The sequence below is a fragment of the Solanum stenotomum genome, chromosome 3, assembly GCF_019186545.1.
Source record: "Solanum stenotomum isolate F172 chromosome 3, ASM1918654v1, whole genome shotgun sequence".
Taxonomy (NCBI): Eukaryota; Viridiplantae; Streptophyta; class Magnoliopsida; order Solanales; family Solanaceae; genus Solanum; species Solanum stenotomum.
Genome location: NC_064284.1, coordinates 11,096,816 through 11,113,734, shown reverse-complemented (window position 1 = coordinate 11,113,734; position 16,919 = coordinate 11,096,816). Strand labels below are relative to the sequence as shown.

Below are 16,919 nucleotides of genomic sequence, written 5' to 3'. Positions count from 1 at the left end.
GGCAACTTAATCTTCACTTTTAGCCTATCATTGTCATCTCTGCTCTTTTTGCCTCTATATTCACTAACAACTCTTTTTAATGACTTTTATAGTACTCATATTGTTCATTGTTTCAACAATATCAAGAGTTATCCAAATTAGTAGTGCAATGTAATTTTTTAATGGTTTTAATGCATGTACTGTTCACCATCAATGCCAACGTCTTTAGATTTTGAAAGGTTTGTCATATGCATATATTCACAAAAAATTGACCTGAAACACATAGCTTTGTTGGCCTTTAATAAGCAAACCTCATGAAATTAAATTTTGGAAAGCAAAGTGCATTGCAAACTTTATCCATCCCAATTTAAGTAAAACTGTTTGATTGGACACAAAGTTTATTTATGGAAAAAAATAAGACTTTTGAGCGTTAGACAATAAACATTTGTCATATGGAACTTTTCGTTGGATCATAGATTTTGAAGTTGAAACTTGAAAAGTTTTGTATTTAACTATCTATTTCACCTAAATTTTCTTTTAGAGCCTGTTTGAAAGGATACACCCTAGTAAATGGTGTAACTGGGTGTATTTATAACGTCTGTATGTTTGGTTGACCATGTAATTACCTGGTCAACAGGCAATTGAGTGTAATTGGCTGGGGGTCATTACATTCTCCAATTCACAGTGGGAGATTGTGAATTGCTGGCAATTACATGGTGTAATTACAAGCTTGTTACTTTTTAATTTCTTCCTTTTATTTCTATTTTTTTTTTCATCTTAATGTATTTTTTTATTAATCTAATGTTTTCTAAAAATATTCTATTTTTATTTAATATTATTTATAATGTATTTCCTTCTCATTCTCAACCTCTACTTCGTGTGATTCCATGCAATTTTTCGTAGTATCTAAAAAAATTAATTAATATAATGTTACTAGTATTCTAATTTTTAAATGATAGTAGAATTCATTATTGAATAAAGTTATATAAAGTTATGGACTTACATTTTTCTTAGAAATGGCAGCTTTTAGGCGTGATCTATCTCTCTGCTTTTCATAGTCAAGATGTGCCCATGGGATGAGACTTTAGGCGTTTTTCAAGCACGAATAGAACGATCTAAAGGGGCGTGGTAGGCCTGCGCCGGGGGAGCATACCATAGGGAGGAAAGGGAGCCCTTTCGCAGTTGCATCTCCGTACCTCCAGAACCCCGTAAGTTTCNTCTAATTTTCAAATGATAGTAGAATTCATTATTGAATAAAGTTATATAAAGTTATGGACTTACATTCTTCTTTTCTCTTAAATCATATTTATGTATGTTATTTTGAAATTTGACATAAGAGTATTATGTTAGTTTTTTTGTTTTGAATTTATAACTTATATTGTATTTTCAATTCCATTTGTTTTAGGAGTATGGACTCAATATTTTACATTGCAAGCTATTTTTTTAAAGTTAGACTTGATATTAATCTTTTTGTCAAACATACATTTCTTAATATTCATAGAAATTTTGTACTTTTAATTTTTATGATTAATTTGATTAAAGTATACTAAGTTGAAAATATAAATCAATTATTTTTTATAATATTAGTTAAGAACATATGTTTATTAATTAACATATTCTTAAAAGACAATATATATCTTAAATATTCAATTTTAACATCATTTATAAATGCCCTTATTTGTCTAATAACTTTTTATAATTTTTAATAATTATCTTTTATTTTTAAAATTTAATATTATTTTATGATTGTAATTGTTCATCCAAACGTGACATGTGTAATTAACAAACAAGTCAATGTAATTACCAGCCCGTGTAATTACATCAATTCTAATTACATGGACTTTTCAAACAAACCCTTGGTGGTTTTGGACTTTGGTGAGTGAATATTTCAAAAACTAACCATCTTGTCTATTTTTAATTGTCACTTTTAACATATTCCGATTTTTTTTTCTAATTTTATCCTTAGTACTAATTACTTATCCAAAACTTTTATTAAATTTAATATTAAACATCAAACTAGTTATATCAATTATTTTTTCCCTTATTATTATAAGTATATCAAATTGAAATATTACAAGTTATAGAGGTTAAAGATAAATATTTAACTACTACTCCAATATGTATGGTATGGCCACAACTCTACGAAAGATTGAGGCGGCATTAAATATAGTCATTTAACAACAAAATTGGTTGTGAGGTGGCAAAAAAAGCCAACATGGCTACTACTTTTGAATTTTAATAATTGAAAAAAATGTCCAGATGGAATAGTAAATAGAGGATTAGGATGACACGTCATTCCCTGAAGTGGCCATTTATTTAATTTCTGGCTTTTGAAACTTTCTAAAGGCCGTTTATTAACAATTCTCGACCTTGCCTGTCATTGACGAGGTGCTTTATCCATATCTTTTCTAATAAAATCTCCGTAACTTCAAGGATAAAAATGGAAATTTCATCTAAAACTCAAATACCCCACGCTCTCTTAAAGTATTTAACTTTCACGATTTACTCTTTTTTGTTTCAGTCATAGAGGTTGGTGCTCACGTATTGGGCAACGCGCGTGAAGTTTTTATGAATTGGAATTGTCCACGCTGTCCCCGCCTTTTGCTTTTCTGTTGGTGAGTTAGTTGGCTATATATACGGAGACATGCGAACAATGAATCTACACTTTATTATTAAACCCTGAGGAGAAAGAAAGAAAGAAAAAGTTCATTCAATACATATTATTACTCTTCTAAAACTTTATCGTTATGTCGCCGAATAACTTTGACGCCGGCGAAATGCCGGAATTCGACATTCAAATCATCACATCCGGTGGCCACCGCATTCCGGCACATTCTACTGTTCTGGTACGGAATTTAAGGAACTTCAATTTTACTTATTCAAACGGGAGAATTGTTCGTTTACTTAAGGAGAATTCTCAATTTTTCAGTTCGAAAATGTGATTAGAAACTAAAATTTTGATCCGATTGTTGGAAATTCTATTTGAATTGTTAAAGTACTGATTAGTTTTCGTTTGCGATACATTATTTGTAGGCTTCGGCTTCATCAGTTCTGGAGAGCATACTAGTTCGGCCGCAGAAGAAGCGGAGCTCGGAAAAAACTATCCGGATTCTCGGTGTTCCCTGCGATGCCGTTTCCGTGTTTGTTCAATTTCTCTCTTCTTTCAAGTGAGTTTTGTGATCCATTTCATCCTGTTTCATAGTTTCATGTTATTCTCATGAGTAGTCGTCTCGTTCAACTTTTGAATCCTGATTTATTTGAATTAGGTTAGATCTGAATTTTTACTGGAGCTGAAAGTGACCATTAGCAGTAGATTTGTTCCTACCAAATTCATTTCACTCGTGTTTTTTTTTGTGTTTGCACGTTATTTGACGAGTCTCGTTCAATCTGAGTGGCTTGAATTACGGTAGATCTAAATTTACTGTAGTTGAAAGTGATCATTAGCCATTGATAATTTTTAATTTGATTAAAAGTTTGGTAGTTGGCACCTAAACCAATCCCTGCCTCTCATTATTAATATCTTGTCAAAGACTTAAGCGTTGGCGGTTCTAAGTTTTCCACTATTATTGGAGATTTGGAGGAGAGAATATCTTCTTTTTTTTTTCTTAGAAAAATCTTTGTGCGTGTAATGACCAAATTATCCTTTGTGATCAGGTGTACCGAAGGGCAGATGAAGAAACATGGAATTCATCTTCTAGCACTTTCTCATGTGTACTTGGTACCACAGCTAAAGCAGAGATGCACAAAGGGGTTAGCTGAGCAATTGACTATTGAAAATGCTGTGGATATGCTTCAACTTGCCAGGCTTTGTGATGCACCTGATCTATATCTGAAGTGCTTGAAATTGATATCAACTAATTTCAAGAAAGTTGAGAAGTCTGAGGGTTGGAAGTTCCTCCTAGATCATGATCCTCAACTCGAACTCGAAATTCTGCAGTTCATGGATGAGGCTGATTCGGTATGTTAATAGGATTGAAAGAAGTAGTTGTATACTTATTGGTGCATTTGTTTGTCATTCAGTGAATGTTTACTCAATCAAATTTGGAATTTTGTTATTATAGAGGAAGAAGAGGACAAGAAGACATAGAAGGGAGCAGAACTTGTATTTACAGCTAAGCGAAGCGATGGATTGTATAGAGCACATATGCACTGAAGGATGCACCAGTGTAGGGCCATGTGGTGAGGATCCCTGCACAAAGAAGCTGCCATGTAGCAAATTCAAAACATGTCAAGGCGTCCAGCTACTTATTCGACACTTTGCTACATGTAAACGAAGGGTGAATGGAGGTTGTCTGCGATGCAAAAGGATGTGGCAGCTACTTAGATTACATTCGTCTATCTGTGATCAACCTGATGAATGTCGAGTTCCACTGTGCAGGTATAAACCATATTGAGTTGCTAATTTGATTTTCATTTTTTTGCATCTATATGATAAGATGAATCTGTCCATTAGCTTAAAAGAAAAAGGAGTCAGTTCCAACTACCTATCCTTATAGGCATTTGTGTTCGACCTTGGATCGTTCTCAAATGAATTTTCAGGACTAAGATGTTAACTAAGTGATCTGTTTCCTCTTTAATTTTGATCCACTTACTATTTCCAATTGGCTAATAGCAGTCATTGGTAACAACCTTTATGAAACAGCTGTAAAGAGTTTATCAACGCCATCGTGGTTTTATTAAGTCCTTACACAGGCGGTACTTAACTCTTACAAACAGGGCCAGACAATTCCTTTTTAGTTTCTTCATAGTCGAAATGTCTCTTTCTGTTTTCATCCCTACAAAAGAATTGTCTGTATATGTAAATATCTTCTGGAAGATATTTGAGTAACCTTACAACACGTTGAAATAATGGATAGGTTCGAACTGTGTTACATAAATATCAGCTTTAAATAATGTAATTTTTTCTGTTTATCAGTAGGGCCGAGTCTCTAATTATGTCCAATTTTACATTACAGACAATTCAAAGAGAAGGTGCAACGAAAGGGAGATGATGGGCTATGGAAATCACTTGTTGAGAAGGTCGTGTCAGCCAGAGCTTTGTCCTCTTTATCTCTGCCCAAAAGGAAGAGAGAAGAGGAACCAAAAATGAACTTACACCATCATCAAGTGAGAAGCTTCTTGACAACACAGTGTCACTAAAAGTTTAGAACTACTACTATATAATTTGAGAAGGAATTGAAGATAGAATGTTAGTATTATATATGTTCTAGTGTAGTGGCTTTCCTCTGTGTGCCAGTCTTGAGTTGGAGAAATCCTCATAAATTTGGGGTATTTCAGCAGTAGAATTGTTAGGAATATTGAATTTTGTACATGTAGTGGATGGTTGTCAGTTTTTATGTTCCTCCAATTTGCTCAATGATCTAGTAAACTTGTGAGGTAATTTATTGTTATTGGCTTCAATATGTTGAAGTTTTGTTTCTTTTATAATCAAGTGTCATGCGGAAATTAGTGAAATAAACTTATAATTCTTTGAAGCATCTTGGATTCTATTTTCTAACGCTGCTGAAATCACTAAAGCGTTATTTTGATGATTAAAGAAGTGAGACAGTATGGTCTAGCTTTCGATTTGCACGAGAGGTTCTATATGGTCCCAGACCTTATATAGTTTAATACTATTAGTAACAATAAAAGAATGACACTTTTTCGTTCAATTAGTTTGTGGTTGGTATTAAAAAACTCAAATACTATATTTCAAATTGAAATTGCTCTAAGAAAATATTTGGTTGAAAAGGTCATACGTATAATCTCAATATATATAGTCCTAGTAGCTATTTGGTTTTGCAACCTTGTAGATTATTTAAACCTCATTCTTATCCACAAATATCTCCATCTGATTAATAGTTTCGCTTTATTAATAAATCCTAAATAAAATAAGATATTATAAGTATTGTTCCACTTTAACCAAAGATATCGTGTTCTAGTCTCGTTGAGTTTAGAATCTTCTTTATTAAGGAGCTAGTCAAGTCCTAGTATCAAATACTGAGTTGGAAAATCAAAAAAATATAAAATATGATACAAGTGAGTGACTAAACTACTCTCACAATATTTTCGAAAAGTTTTATCAAGAGATATTTTATTTGCCAATCCTTATTGCAATTGAGAAGTGGTCAGTTAAGAAGTGGATGCCATGATTTAAAGCAAGGAGACAATTCACAGAAAGGCCTAAAAGAAAAGGACTACTTTGTTTCTTTTCCTCAAAACAAGGAATCTTCTATAATTATATGACCCTCCCCACCTTAGATTGATGTGTGAATTTTTGTCTAAGTACACTCATTAATATTGCTATTGTTCCCAAAGACTATGCCAAGTTGGAACACAAAGGGACTCAACATCATTATTCTTGAGGTTTTGTGGAGACAAAAATGATTCTTCTTTTAGATATTGTCCACTTGCATACTTAATAAAATTCACAAAAATAACCACTTTTAAACTCTTATAATATATAAAAAAATACATAGTCATTATTATAAAATTTTAAATTTCATAATAAAACTTTCACGAGTAAAATTTTAGGTGACCATCGTTTTTTCTTTCTTTAAAAAAAAAAAACAGAACTAAAAAAATGATCAGTACACGTTATTTCTATTAATTTGCATTACTAAAGGATCACTTAATAATTTTGTGATGCTTTATATTTAGGTCATTTTCGTACATTTGGTGTGGTTGAAAGGTCTCTTTTGTTCCTCAACCATGCTAAAACTATCATTACTTGGTTATTATTATTATAGTTAAAAGGTGAAAGAGTACTTGATGTTATATAAATTATATTCAATTAAAAGAACTTCTCATTTCTTCGTTGAAAGTTGAAACCTTTTACTTCTAAATGTATTACAATATAGGCCGAATTAAGAAAGAGCTTCTAGAATGCTATATATATGTTGACTTCTACTTTTTCCCTTAATTATTACTATGAGTATTCAAAATATTTAGAGTTGGTTTGGTCAGTGGGACCAAGGCCAATACTTTCAAGATAAACTATAAGATTATTTTATCCAATATCTAGCTATGAATATTTATGTGTCTTGAAATATATTTTGTATTTAAATCGTGAGATTAGCTATTCCAGGTAAAAAAGGGATTACTAATCCCAAGAGAGAGAAACATTTTTACGCTGAGCCCAAGAGTTGGAACTTATAAAAGCCCAACAGAGAAAGCAAATGGACTCTAGCTTGTAAAGGAAACTTTCAAAAATGACTATAGTTTGAACTTAATTAAAGATCTATACATGTTAGGAGGGAGGAGAGAGGTGAATGAGACTAGAGGAGGGAGGAGAGAGGCGAGCGAGATCTAGGAAAGAGGTTGACTACCTGTTGTATTTGTTGTATCGGGTTGTATCACGAACACAATTGATACAACTAAGAAGAGAGGAGTGAGATTGAGAGAGGGAGGAGAGGGGATGAATACATGTTGTATTCGTTATATCAGAAATATAAATGATACAATATACATATACAAATGATATAAATACAAATATAATTGTCTGAATACAATTGCTTTGTATCATGTATCGATTATAATTGTGTCAATTGTATTAACGAACACAATTTGTGTCGACAAATACAATTGACAGAATAGATATTGTCACACTACAATTGATACAAAATATAGTTGATATGGAATATAAATTCATTTGATACATAATACAATTGTCATATTTATGTGGAATATTTTTTTGGCTTCAACTATTTGAGAGAGAGAAATTTGCTATGAAACTCTATATAAAACTACAAATTGTAATATTTTAAACTATAGCATTTATCATAAATACGTATTACATGTTTGTTTTGTTGCGTAGTTTTTTCCCACTTGTAAATAGTGACTTCATTATTTGAAACTTGAAAGTGAAGTCATATATCAACAAAAATTGTAGTGGAACGATAAAATATTTCTTAATTAGAAGTTTCTGTGTATGGAGGATTTTTTTTAAATTTACTTCGTATGAAATTGCTTTTGTTAAAGAGCTCTGTACCCAATGTGAGACTTTTGCGACCCATATTCAAATTTAGTTGCAAGACATACAGGTGGTGGTGTGAAAAAAGAATTTACAAAAATAGCTGTTGGAAGTCATAACTTATTGGCTATTGGTAATAATCTATAATTCCTATTTCCTTAATTTAAAGGGATAAGGGTCTGAAAAATACCCAAACTTTGGTTGAATTTGCTGTTGCGATACTAAACTTTCATGAGGACCTATTACCTCCCTAGACTATTTAATACTGTATTTTAAACATATATATTTGTCCACGTGGATATAAAAAATAATGCAAAATTATAAATAGTAATGTGTCCACGTGGGCGCATATTTACCTTTAAAATACACTATTAAATAGTTCAGGAGGTAAAAAATACGGTATTAAATAGTCTAGGGAGGTAATAGGTCCTTATGAAAGTTTAGTATCGCAACAACAAATTCGACCGAAGTTGAGATATTTTTCAGACCATTATCCCTAATTTAAATATATGGTCTTGGTCAACACATATAAGATGTAGCAAGTTGTTTTTGTTTTTATTACCAACGAAGAGAAGAAAATTCAAATGGCAAATGTATAATGGATATTAGCTAATTATATGACCAGATTCAGATTAATGTATAATGCAATCCATTTCTATATATATGTATATAAAATAAAGGGATGCATACAGAAACTTGATATTATTAGAGATTGAGCAATGGGGAGTAACAGCAGCAGCAAGTCAACCACCAATCCAGCACTGGATCCGGATCTCGACAAGCCGGATCAGTCGGGTCTGAAGTTTGCCCAATTTGCTGCCGGCTGCTTTTGGGGAGTCGAATTGGCGTTCCAGAGGGTTGGAGGAGTAGTGAAGACGGAGGTTGGGTATTCTCAGGGGAATGTCCATGACCCGAATTACGAACTTATTTGCTCCGGAAAAACCGAACATGCCGAGGTAATTCGGATCCAGTTTGACCCGAATGTCTGTCCCTATTCCAATCTTCTTTCTCTATTTTGGAGTCGCCATGACCCGACCACTCTAAATCGCCAGGTATCAAATTCCTTCATCTTAACATTTGTCTTTTGTTATTCTCTTAGTTTCATTTTATGTGAATGTGTTACTATTTGGGTTGAAAGCTCTGCTGCTTGCAACCCACAAGTTGTTTAACCATGCTTGAGATCTCAAGTTCATTAGGCACTAGTTGTTTCTTCCTATCTGGCCAACCCTTGGTGGATAGAGTTATCCTGTAATTATGATGGTTGGAGGTAATTAGTATCCTGAGAAATTAGTCTTGGACACCATGATTATAAAAAAAACAAGCATAAACTACTTTTATGTGTTTCCAATTTCCATTGATACAGTCAGTACTATTCAGTCAAGTTTGCATGATCCTAACCTGAGTGTAGTAAGTCATAGCTGCAGCTCTGAATCTGATTTCACTATGTGCCGTTCGACATAATGCATTTATATTGCTAACTCAGATAAGAAGTCAATGCATCATTATCATTTCCTTTTGTAAATCAAAAAAAGTGCAAAATCATTGTAGTTACACTTTTACATTCTATTCCATTTGGCGTATTAATGAAGAAAGGAAGTTTTTTGCTGCCTGGGAGATTAGCCAAAACAGGCAGTCATCCGAACTAAAAGTTTCTTCAATCTTCTTCCCCTGTTTCTTATTTCCTTTTAGGAATAGAAATAGAAAGTAGTTCCTCATAGTGCAGATTTACCGAATTCTCATGAGCATCTTAGAATGTTACTGCAGGTTGTATTCTTGTACCCTCCACCCCTGGACTCTTTTGCCTTCACTTGATATATTTGTCGAGTGTGAGTTTTTGCCTTTACCTAGAGTTTAACATTCACAAAGAGCAGTATATAGATCTCATGATGATGGTTGTTGCTAGGGTAATGATGTGGGAAAGCAATACCGCTCAGGAATATACTACTATAATGATGCTCAGGCTCAACTGGCAAGGGAATCATTGGAAGCTAAGCAGAAGGAATTTACGGATAAGAAGATTGTCACGGAAATTCTTCCTGCTAAGAGATTTTATAGAGCTGAAGAATATCACCAGCAATATCTAGAGAAGGGTGGGGGCAGAGGTTGCAAGCAGTCGGCTGCAAAGGGATGCAATGACCCAATAAAGTGCTACGGTTGACAGCAATTCTTTGTATGTCAAAGCAACTACAAAAGAACTTGTTAGACATTTGTCTTGCTTGTTTTTAAATTTGAATAAACATGTTAATGATTCTTGATATTTCTTATAAGTATTTGCTCTCTTGGATGGAATAACTAGTTGTCGTTAAGTATTCTCCTCCTGGTCGTTATCTCTCTTTATCCAGTACCTGCAATTTGTTGCTTTAGTTACACAATAATGGACGTGAATTGTATATCTTAATTTGTTTTTTAAGTCTTAAATGAGGTGGTTTGTGCTTGAAAGCAATATCAAGCATAGTAATACCAATGATTTTTCATCCTTTGGTCCTCTTGTAGGATTAAACAAGTATATTCCCAATTGTCTACATGCCAAACATTATATTTAGATGAACTTCATCAAATCAAATTCCAATGCTGTCTATAGAACACTACAAATTGATATCATGGAATTAAGTGTATCTTATGTAAATTGACATCTTTCTGAGTAGATGCCTAATACTTGCATAAAGACTAAAATTAGCACAGATGAGGCTGAGTGCATTTAACTTAGAGTTCATCCTTAGGTGTGGCTGCAGGAGATCCTGTAGGGTTGCTAGAAGTTTTGATGGGGTAGGATGGTTGCATTGCTATACCACACAACCCCTCTTCAGCGTCAACCTTGCGCTGCATCCTAATGTATCCTTTTTCTCCCCATTCAGCTCCCCATGAGTTCTTCACAATCCAGTATTTGGTTCCATCGACGGTTGTGCCATACCCCACAATCGCCACACCATGGTCCAACTCAGTACCACATTCTCCGGTGAATACGCCCTGCCATATTTACAGTTTCAGAAATGTTTATAGCTAGTAAACACCTTTGAACATAAGAGACAATGGTGTATCATTTTACCTCAGAGTAGAACTGGAATTGAGAACCTGAAGCATCTATAGCTACAGAAATAGGCTGGTTGGCTACTGCTTTAAGCAGTGCATCCTCATCATTAGGAGGAACATCCTCGTGTCCGTCAATTGATACCACCGGAGTATTCCTCTGTTAATTCGATAAAATCCATTCCCATGTATTAGAAACAAGACTGGTCTGATTCAGACATCCTACTGATGCAATAGAGTCTTACCTTATGAATGTCACACTTGTCATCTTCAGCCTTATAAGGATACTTCTCCTCTGTTGTGATGCCTCCCCTCTTCTTGATGAAGTCAAATGCCAGGTCCATCAATCCTCCATTGCATCCTTGGTTTTCTGTAGTGTCACAGTCAACAAGTTCTTGCTCTGACAAAGATACTAATTTCTTTGTTTTGATTTGGTTTATCCCCTCTACCGCGACCACTGTTGAAAATGCCCAGCAACTTCCTATAACACACAAAAAGATCTTCCATCAGCTAGCTGTCATATTACAGAATGTCATTATACTAGATGATGTAAGGGCTTTTGTGTGGTGGGAGATAGCAGATACTAAGTGGAATAGTCGAGATGCATACAAACTGACCTGAACGTACACTATCATTATAAAAGAAAATGATCAATGACTTGTTACTAATTTCTTACCACACTGGCCTTGATCTTTGACAGGAGTGACAGCACCTTTCTTCCTCCAGTCAATAGAAGGAGGGACATTATCCTCGTTGGCATACATGAAAGTTTCATTTGCTCGTGAAGCTCCAAGCAAAGTACGATGATGCTTAATCTTGGAACCAGCATAATGCTGTCTGAATTCATGGTTAGTCATGTCTGCAAACTTATTCAGTTTCAACTTATAAGGCTTATCCTTCTTGTTGAAGTTGTGAACATAGTGAACATTAGCCTTAAACACATTAAACCTCTTGTGTTTCTCGTCAAGGCTCCTCGACACAGTGTGATGGCTTCTCCATCTCTCATATAACTCCCAGAATTTTTCCTCAGTCTCTAATTCTTTCTCGTGGAAATCGAAACTCTCCCCGAGCCTAAGTACCAAAGCTAAAGAGAAAAGAACTAGAAACAACTTCTTCATTTTGAAAGATAAGAGAGACTCAAGATGTGATTATTTTAGATGACTATGAAGAGGCCTTTTATAGATAAATGAAACAAGTGATTGATTGCTTATGGGAAGAAATAACACTCAACAATAATAAAAGAAGAAGTGAAAATATGGAAATAAAATTATGATGTTATGAAGCAATGGGTCTTCTATACATTTTGCTTACACAAGCAAATGCAATTTATAAGTGTGGGGTTTTTTGGTTTTTACAAATTGATCAGAAGAAAACTTTTTAACAGATAAAGAAGGAAATAAAGGTAACTTTTTTAGTGAGGCAATGAGCAGTTAGAAGGAATGGTTTTATGCAATATTATATGCAATAAAAGGTGAAAAAGAGTTTGCAAGTTGAACACGTTAATTTGTTGGTTATTAAAAGAGAATGACGAACGTTAGTTATATTGTTAAAAGACTTCGTAATAATATGTCATGAGTTGTATGTAGAAAGTTTGTGTATTGGGTCCTCATTAAATATCGATTCGGGCTTATTATTTGGGACAACTCTTCCAACATGATTATTTTCATTCTGAGGACCTCGAACCCGAAACTTGTCATTAAGGATGGAGAAATCTAAATCATCTCATTACGACCTATGTTGATGTATTTTATATGTAGAAAGTTTGTGTATTGGGGTCTCATTAAATTTGAGTTCGCGCATTGCAGGACTTATTTTTCTGGATAATGCTTCCAACATGGTTTTCTTTTCATTTGAGGTGCTCGAACCCGAAACTTGTCACTAAGGATGGAGAAATCTGAACCATCCCATTACGACCTATGTGAATGTAATTTGTAGGTAGAAAGTTTGTGTATTGGAGTTCCATTAAATTTGGATTTGCGCATTGCAAGACTATTTTTTGGGACAACACTCGCAACATGATTTTTTTCATTCCGAGGAGCTCGAACTGGAAACTTGTTACTAAGGATAGAGAAATCCAAATCATTCCATCACGACCTTGATGTATGACCTTTTTTGTGATAACTGAATTTGAGATATCTTTTTAGAAAAAAAAAACAAATGAATTCTTGTTGAAGGGTCGGCGAAAAAAGATAGTAGTTTGTTGCGGGAAGAAATGTTTATAATTAGCCCATTCAACTAATTAATAATATTTTCCTCTTTGATTAATTTAACAACATTTAATTAAAACACTATGTTTAAAATGTTAATGTGGTTCTATATAAATTAAAGGAAGAAAATATTACTTATTATAAAGACTTAAATTCAATTTAGTTAAATACAATAGGTCAGACGAAGTGTAACTCTATTATGGCAATCATAAGCATTTTAAAGTTTTTTCTCTTTTCTATTTTTGGTTGTTGTTGTTGTCCAACTATGTTATTTTTGTTTTGTTAACTTGAGCTGAAAAAAGAAAAAGAAAAAAAATTATACATATCTCTTATCTCTTATAGTAGGTAATAAAAGCCATTAATTACCAAGAAAAAGGTCCCACTCAAGGGTTTTCACTGAAAATAAAAAAATCAATATTAAATAATTTTAATTTTTCAATAGGTATTTATATATGTAATCGGTTTGGTTTAATTTTTTTAGATATTTTTTTTATTTAAAATCAAAACCAAATCAATATTCCTTGTTGGTCGCCTTTTAAATTTAAAAATTAAAACCAAATGAAAACAAGAAAATATCATTTTTTTCTTTCAATTTTAAAAATTCTCTGGTAGATCTTTAATGTTTTGCGCTCTTATTTGTTAGTCTAGTTCTTTGCATTTACTATAATTTCATATAGAAGTATATTTTAGGCATAATAGATAAACGTATTCTTTTAACTTGCCTTAATTGACATTATGCCTAATAAATCCTAAAGCTTGTATTATGCTAGGACACATGTGTCTATTTGGGACGTCTGTCTATTTGTACACACTCAGAATTAGAGGACTTAGATGTCAACTAAAGTCAAATTAGGGATGGCAATGGGGCGGTGTAGGGTGGGGACGGGGCAGGTTGAGCTTAACCCGCAAAATTTTTATCCGCCCCGCCCTGCCCTGCATAATATTTTTTTTTTCATTTTCAACACCCCATCCCTCCCCGCATAGACCCGCTCTGCATGAACCCGCCCCCATACTTTTTTTAATATTTTCTTTTTCTAATTAAGTTTGACACTAAAAATAAATTCATTTTTTCATTAAGTTGTATTAATATAATAGGATAGTGACTTAAATTTTTATTTTTAGAGGTCGATTGGGAAACAAAGTAAGAAATTGAATTATTTTTTATCGAACCATTTTCATTTACTATCTTGAATATTTTAGTAGCTTTAAAGAAATTATCTTAATAAATAATGCTCTGTCACTCTTATAACATATAAAAATTTAAATTAAATTTAAACCGACATAAAATCACATATACCCGCAATCTGCCCTGCCCCGCATTAGTTTTAAAAAAAACCCACTTCAATCCCCCCCCGCTCCCATCCCACAACCTTAAATCCGCCCCGCCCCAACCCCGCATCCTCCCCGCCCATTGCCATCCCTAAGTCAAGTTAATTATGATACGCATGACACGTGCATCTACTTGTATACACTTAAAATTGGAGTGTATAGCCAAGTTAAACGGCCACGTTTACGTATTATGCATATATTTCATACGTCCTACATGTCCTATGTGGCTATTCGCACCCTACATATATTATGTTATGTAGGACACATGTTCACCTATACACACTCGAAATTGAAAAACTTAGATATAAATCAAGTTAAACGTGCACGTTTATGTATTATGCGATTATTTTATAAGTGATTAACTAGAGCATGCCAGTGATGTTTTCTGTTAAGGTATAGATAGAGGGTTTGAACCGTTTCTAATCCATTAACTTTTCACATTTCAAAAGGGGAAAANTTAGTTTTTAAAAAAACCCACTTCAATCCCCTCCCCCCCATCCCACAACCTTAAATCCGCCCGCCCCAACCCCGTATCCTCCCCGCCCATTGCCATCCCTAAGTCAAGTTAATTATGATACGCAGGACACGTGCATCTACTTGTATACACTCAAAATTGGAGTGTATAGCCAAGTTAAACGGCCACGTTTACGTATTATGCATATATTTCATACGTCCTACATGTCCTATGTGGCTATTCGCACCCTACATAGATTATGTTATGTAGGACACATATGTTCACCTATACACACTCGAAATTGAAAAACTTAGATATAAATCAAGTTAAACATGCACGTTTATGTATTATGCAATTATTTTGTAAGTGATTAACTAGAGCATGCCAGTGATGTTTTCTGTTAAGGTATAGATAGAGGGTTTGAACCGTTTCTAATCCATTAACTTTTCACATTTCAAAAGGGGAAAATAAGAGGAAAAGGCTTTTAATAACGCGGCTTGTCATTGTTTTAGTTTTAGTTTGCTTGATAAAAATAATGCCTTGGCTTCATTGACAATTTAAACAAAATTATGAAGCAACGTATGTACACATGTTACATGTCATCTATTGTATTTTATGCATGCTGTGAGTTGCTCGATTTAGGTGCGGATTTAGAATCTGAAATTTGTGAGTTTTAGTAATAATTTCAAATTAATATATAATAATTAAATTTACAGTAAAATATTTAGAGATATTTAGTCAATTTCTTAATAAATATATGAAACAACTTGTAATATTGTAGATCTGCCTTGAAGTAAAGTATCTCATGATTATTTTGTTGTTAGATATGCAATAAATTTAATTTATATACACGGTTACGGTAAGTATTTCTTACACGATTAATAACTTATTATAGTAGGCAGTGGCATAGCCAGGAATTTTATGAAGGAGGTCCAAACTTTGAATAGTAAATTATTTTTAAAAAATGATGATTTATAGAGATTCTATTTCAGATTCTATTTTTAATAATATTGTGATACAATTTGGTTAAATGGGTCTCCTATTTATAGGGAAAGAAAACCTTATTCCAAAAGGAAAATGTAATAAAATTTAAGGAAATCTTCAGAAATTTTATGAAGGAGGTCCGAACTTTGAATAGTAATTTTTTTTTAAAAACGATGATTTATAGAGATTCTATTTTTAATAATATTGTGATAATTTGAGTAAATGGGTCTCCTATTTATAGAGAAAGAAAACTTTATTCCAAAAGGAAAATGTATTAAAATTTAAGGAAATCTTATTCCACCAGGAAAATGTATTAAAATATAAGAAATCTTATTCCACAAGGAAAAAGTATCAAAATTTAAGAAAATAATTCAATTTTGATTGAAAAGAAATCCTTATTTTGTGAGATTTGAACTTGGGTCACTCAAGAGAAGCAGGGATTCGAACATGGGAAGCGAGTGGGTTTGCAATAGCCCTAGCCATCTGCACTACATGTTACTTTGTTATTTCAAGGTGTCCAAAATACCATATATATCAATATAAGTCAAAACTTTATGTGTATATATAGTATAATTTTTCGACGAAGGGTGTCCAATTAAGGTGGCTCCGCCCCTGATAGTAGTAGGTTAATAACCATTTTTTCAAGTTATTAATTGATACTTATCATAAAAAATCATCTGCAATTTACCTTTTTAGGTATAATTGAACTGATTATACAAGTATAGTTTATATCGTTAAGAGTATAAAACTTAAACTCCAAAACAATTGCCTCTGTTCTAAGTTTTCAAATGTAATTAGTCTTCCATGGTCTTACCCCCATGCAATCACAGCATGACAGCAAATCATAGACAAGTGTTAGCTTAAAGTGATTAAAACTCTTATCTTTCTACCTAATCAGTTGGAAGATTCTCCGAAATTAATTATTTCCTCCATCTCAAAATAAGTATCATTTTAGCTCATTTCTTACCTATTAAAAAAAATGTAAGAT

General features: G+C 33.2%; 3 protein-coding genes across 3 annotated transcripts; 2 read left to right on the top strand and 1 right to left on the bottom strand.

Moving 5' to 3' along the window:
• The first annotated feature begins 2,639 nt into the window (after positions 1-2,639).
• Positions 2,640-5,407, top strand: LOC125859972 (BTB/POZ and TAZ domain-containing protein 1). Its single transcript, XM_049539831.1, has 5 exons — positions 2,640-2,825; positions 3,013-3,146; positions 3,634-3,937; positions 4,041-4,357; positions 4,935-5,407. The coding sequence occupies exons 1-5, from the start codon at positions 2,727-2,729 to the stop codon at positions 5,116-5,118; spliced, it is 1,038 nt and encodes a 345-aa protein (XP_049395788.1). The 5' UTR covers positions 2,640-2,726; the 3' UTR covers positions 5,119-5,407.
• A 3,129-nt stretch (positions 5,408-8,536) lies between these two features.
• LOC125858238 (peptide methionine sulfoxide reductase) lies at positions 8,537-11,924 on the top strand. The gene is made up of 3 exons (XM_049537949.1): positions 8,537-8,982; positions 9,834-10,100; positions 11,658-11,924. Exons 1-2 carry the CDS (start codon positions 8,650-8,652, stop codon positions 10,086-10,088), a joined length of 588 nt encoding a protein of 195 aa, XP_049393906.1. The 5' UTR covers positions 8,537-8,649; the 3' UTR covers positions 10,089-10,100; positions 11,658-11,924.
• Positions 10,469-12,345, bottom strand: LOC125858237 (vignain-like). Its single transcript, XM_049537948.1, has 4 exons — positions 11,634-12,345; positions 11,203-11,438; positions 10,977-11,117; positions 10,469-10,897 (listed from the first exon to the last, which is right to left on the bottom strand). The coding sequence occupies exons 1-4, from the start codon at positions 12,073-12,075 to the stop codon at positions 10,634-10,636; spliced, it is 1,083 nt and encodes a 360-aa protein (XP_049393905.1). The 5' UTR covers positions 12,076-12,345; the 3' UTR covers positions 10,469-10,633.
• Positions 12,346-16,919: the final 4,574 nt, after the last annotated feature.

Excerpts from the sequence above, each read along its gene's own strand:
- LOC125858237 (XM_049537948.1), bottom strand. The coding sequence starts at position 12,075 with ATGAAGAAGTTGTTTCTAGTTCTTTTCTCTTTAGCTTTGGTACTTAGG. Across the intron at positions 11,439-11,633 it reads CAAAGATCAAGGCCAGTGTG|GAAGTTGCTGGGCATTTTCA; the intron begins GTAAGAAATTAG and ends TGTGTGTTATAG. Across the intron at positions 10,898-10,976 it reads AATTCCAGTTCTACTCTGAG|GGCGTATTCACCGGAGAATG; the intron begins GTAAAATGATAC and ends TAAATATGGCAG.
- LOC125858238 (XM_049537949.1), top strand. The coding sequence starts at position 8,650 with ATGGGGAGTAACAGCAGCAGCAAGTCAACCACCAATCCAGCACTGGAT. Across the intron at positions 8,983-9,833 it reads CGACCACTCTAAATCGCCAG|GGTAATGATGTGGGAAAGCA; the intron begins GTATCAAATTCC and ends GGTTGTTGCTAG.
- LOC125859972 (XM_049539831.1), top strand. The coding sequence starts at position 2,727 with ATGTCGCCGAATAACTTTGACGCCGGCGAAATGCCGGAATTCGACATT. Across the intron at positions 2,826-3,012 it reads CGGCACATTCTACTGTTCTG|GCTTCGGCTTCATCAGTTCT; the intron begins GTACGGAATTTA and ends CATTATTTGTAG. Across the intron at positions 3,147-3,633 it reads CAATTTCTCTCTTCTTTCAA|GTGTACCGAAGGGCAGATGA; the intron begins GTGAGTTTTGTG and ends CTTTGTGATCAG.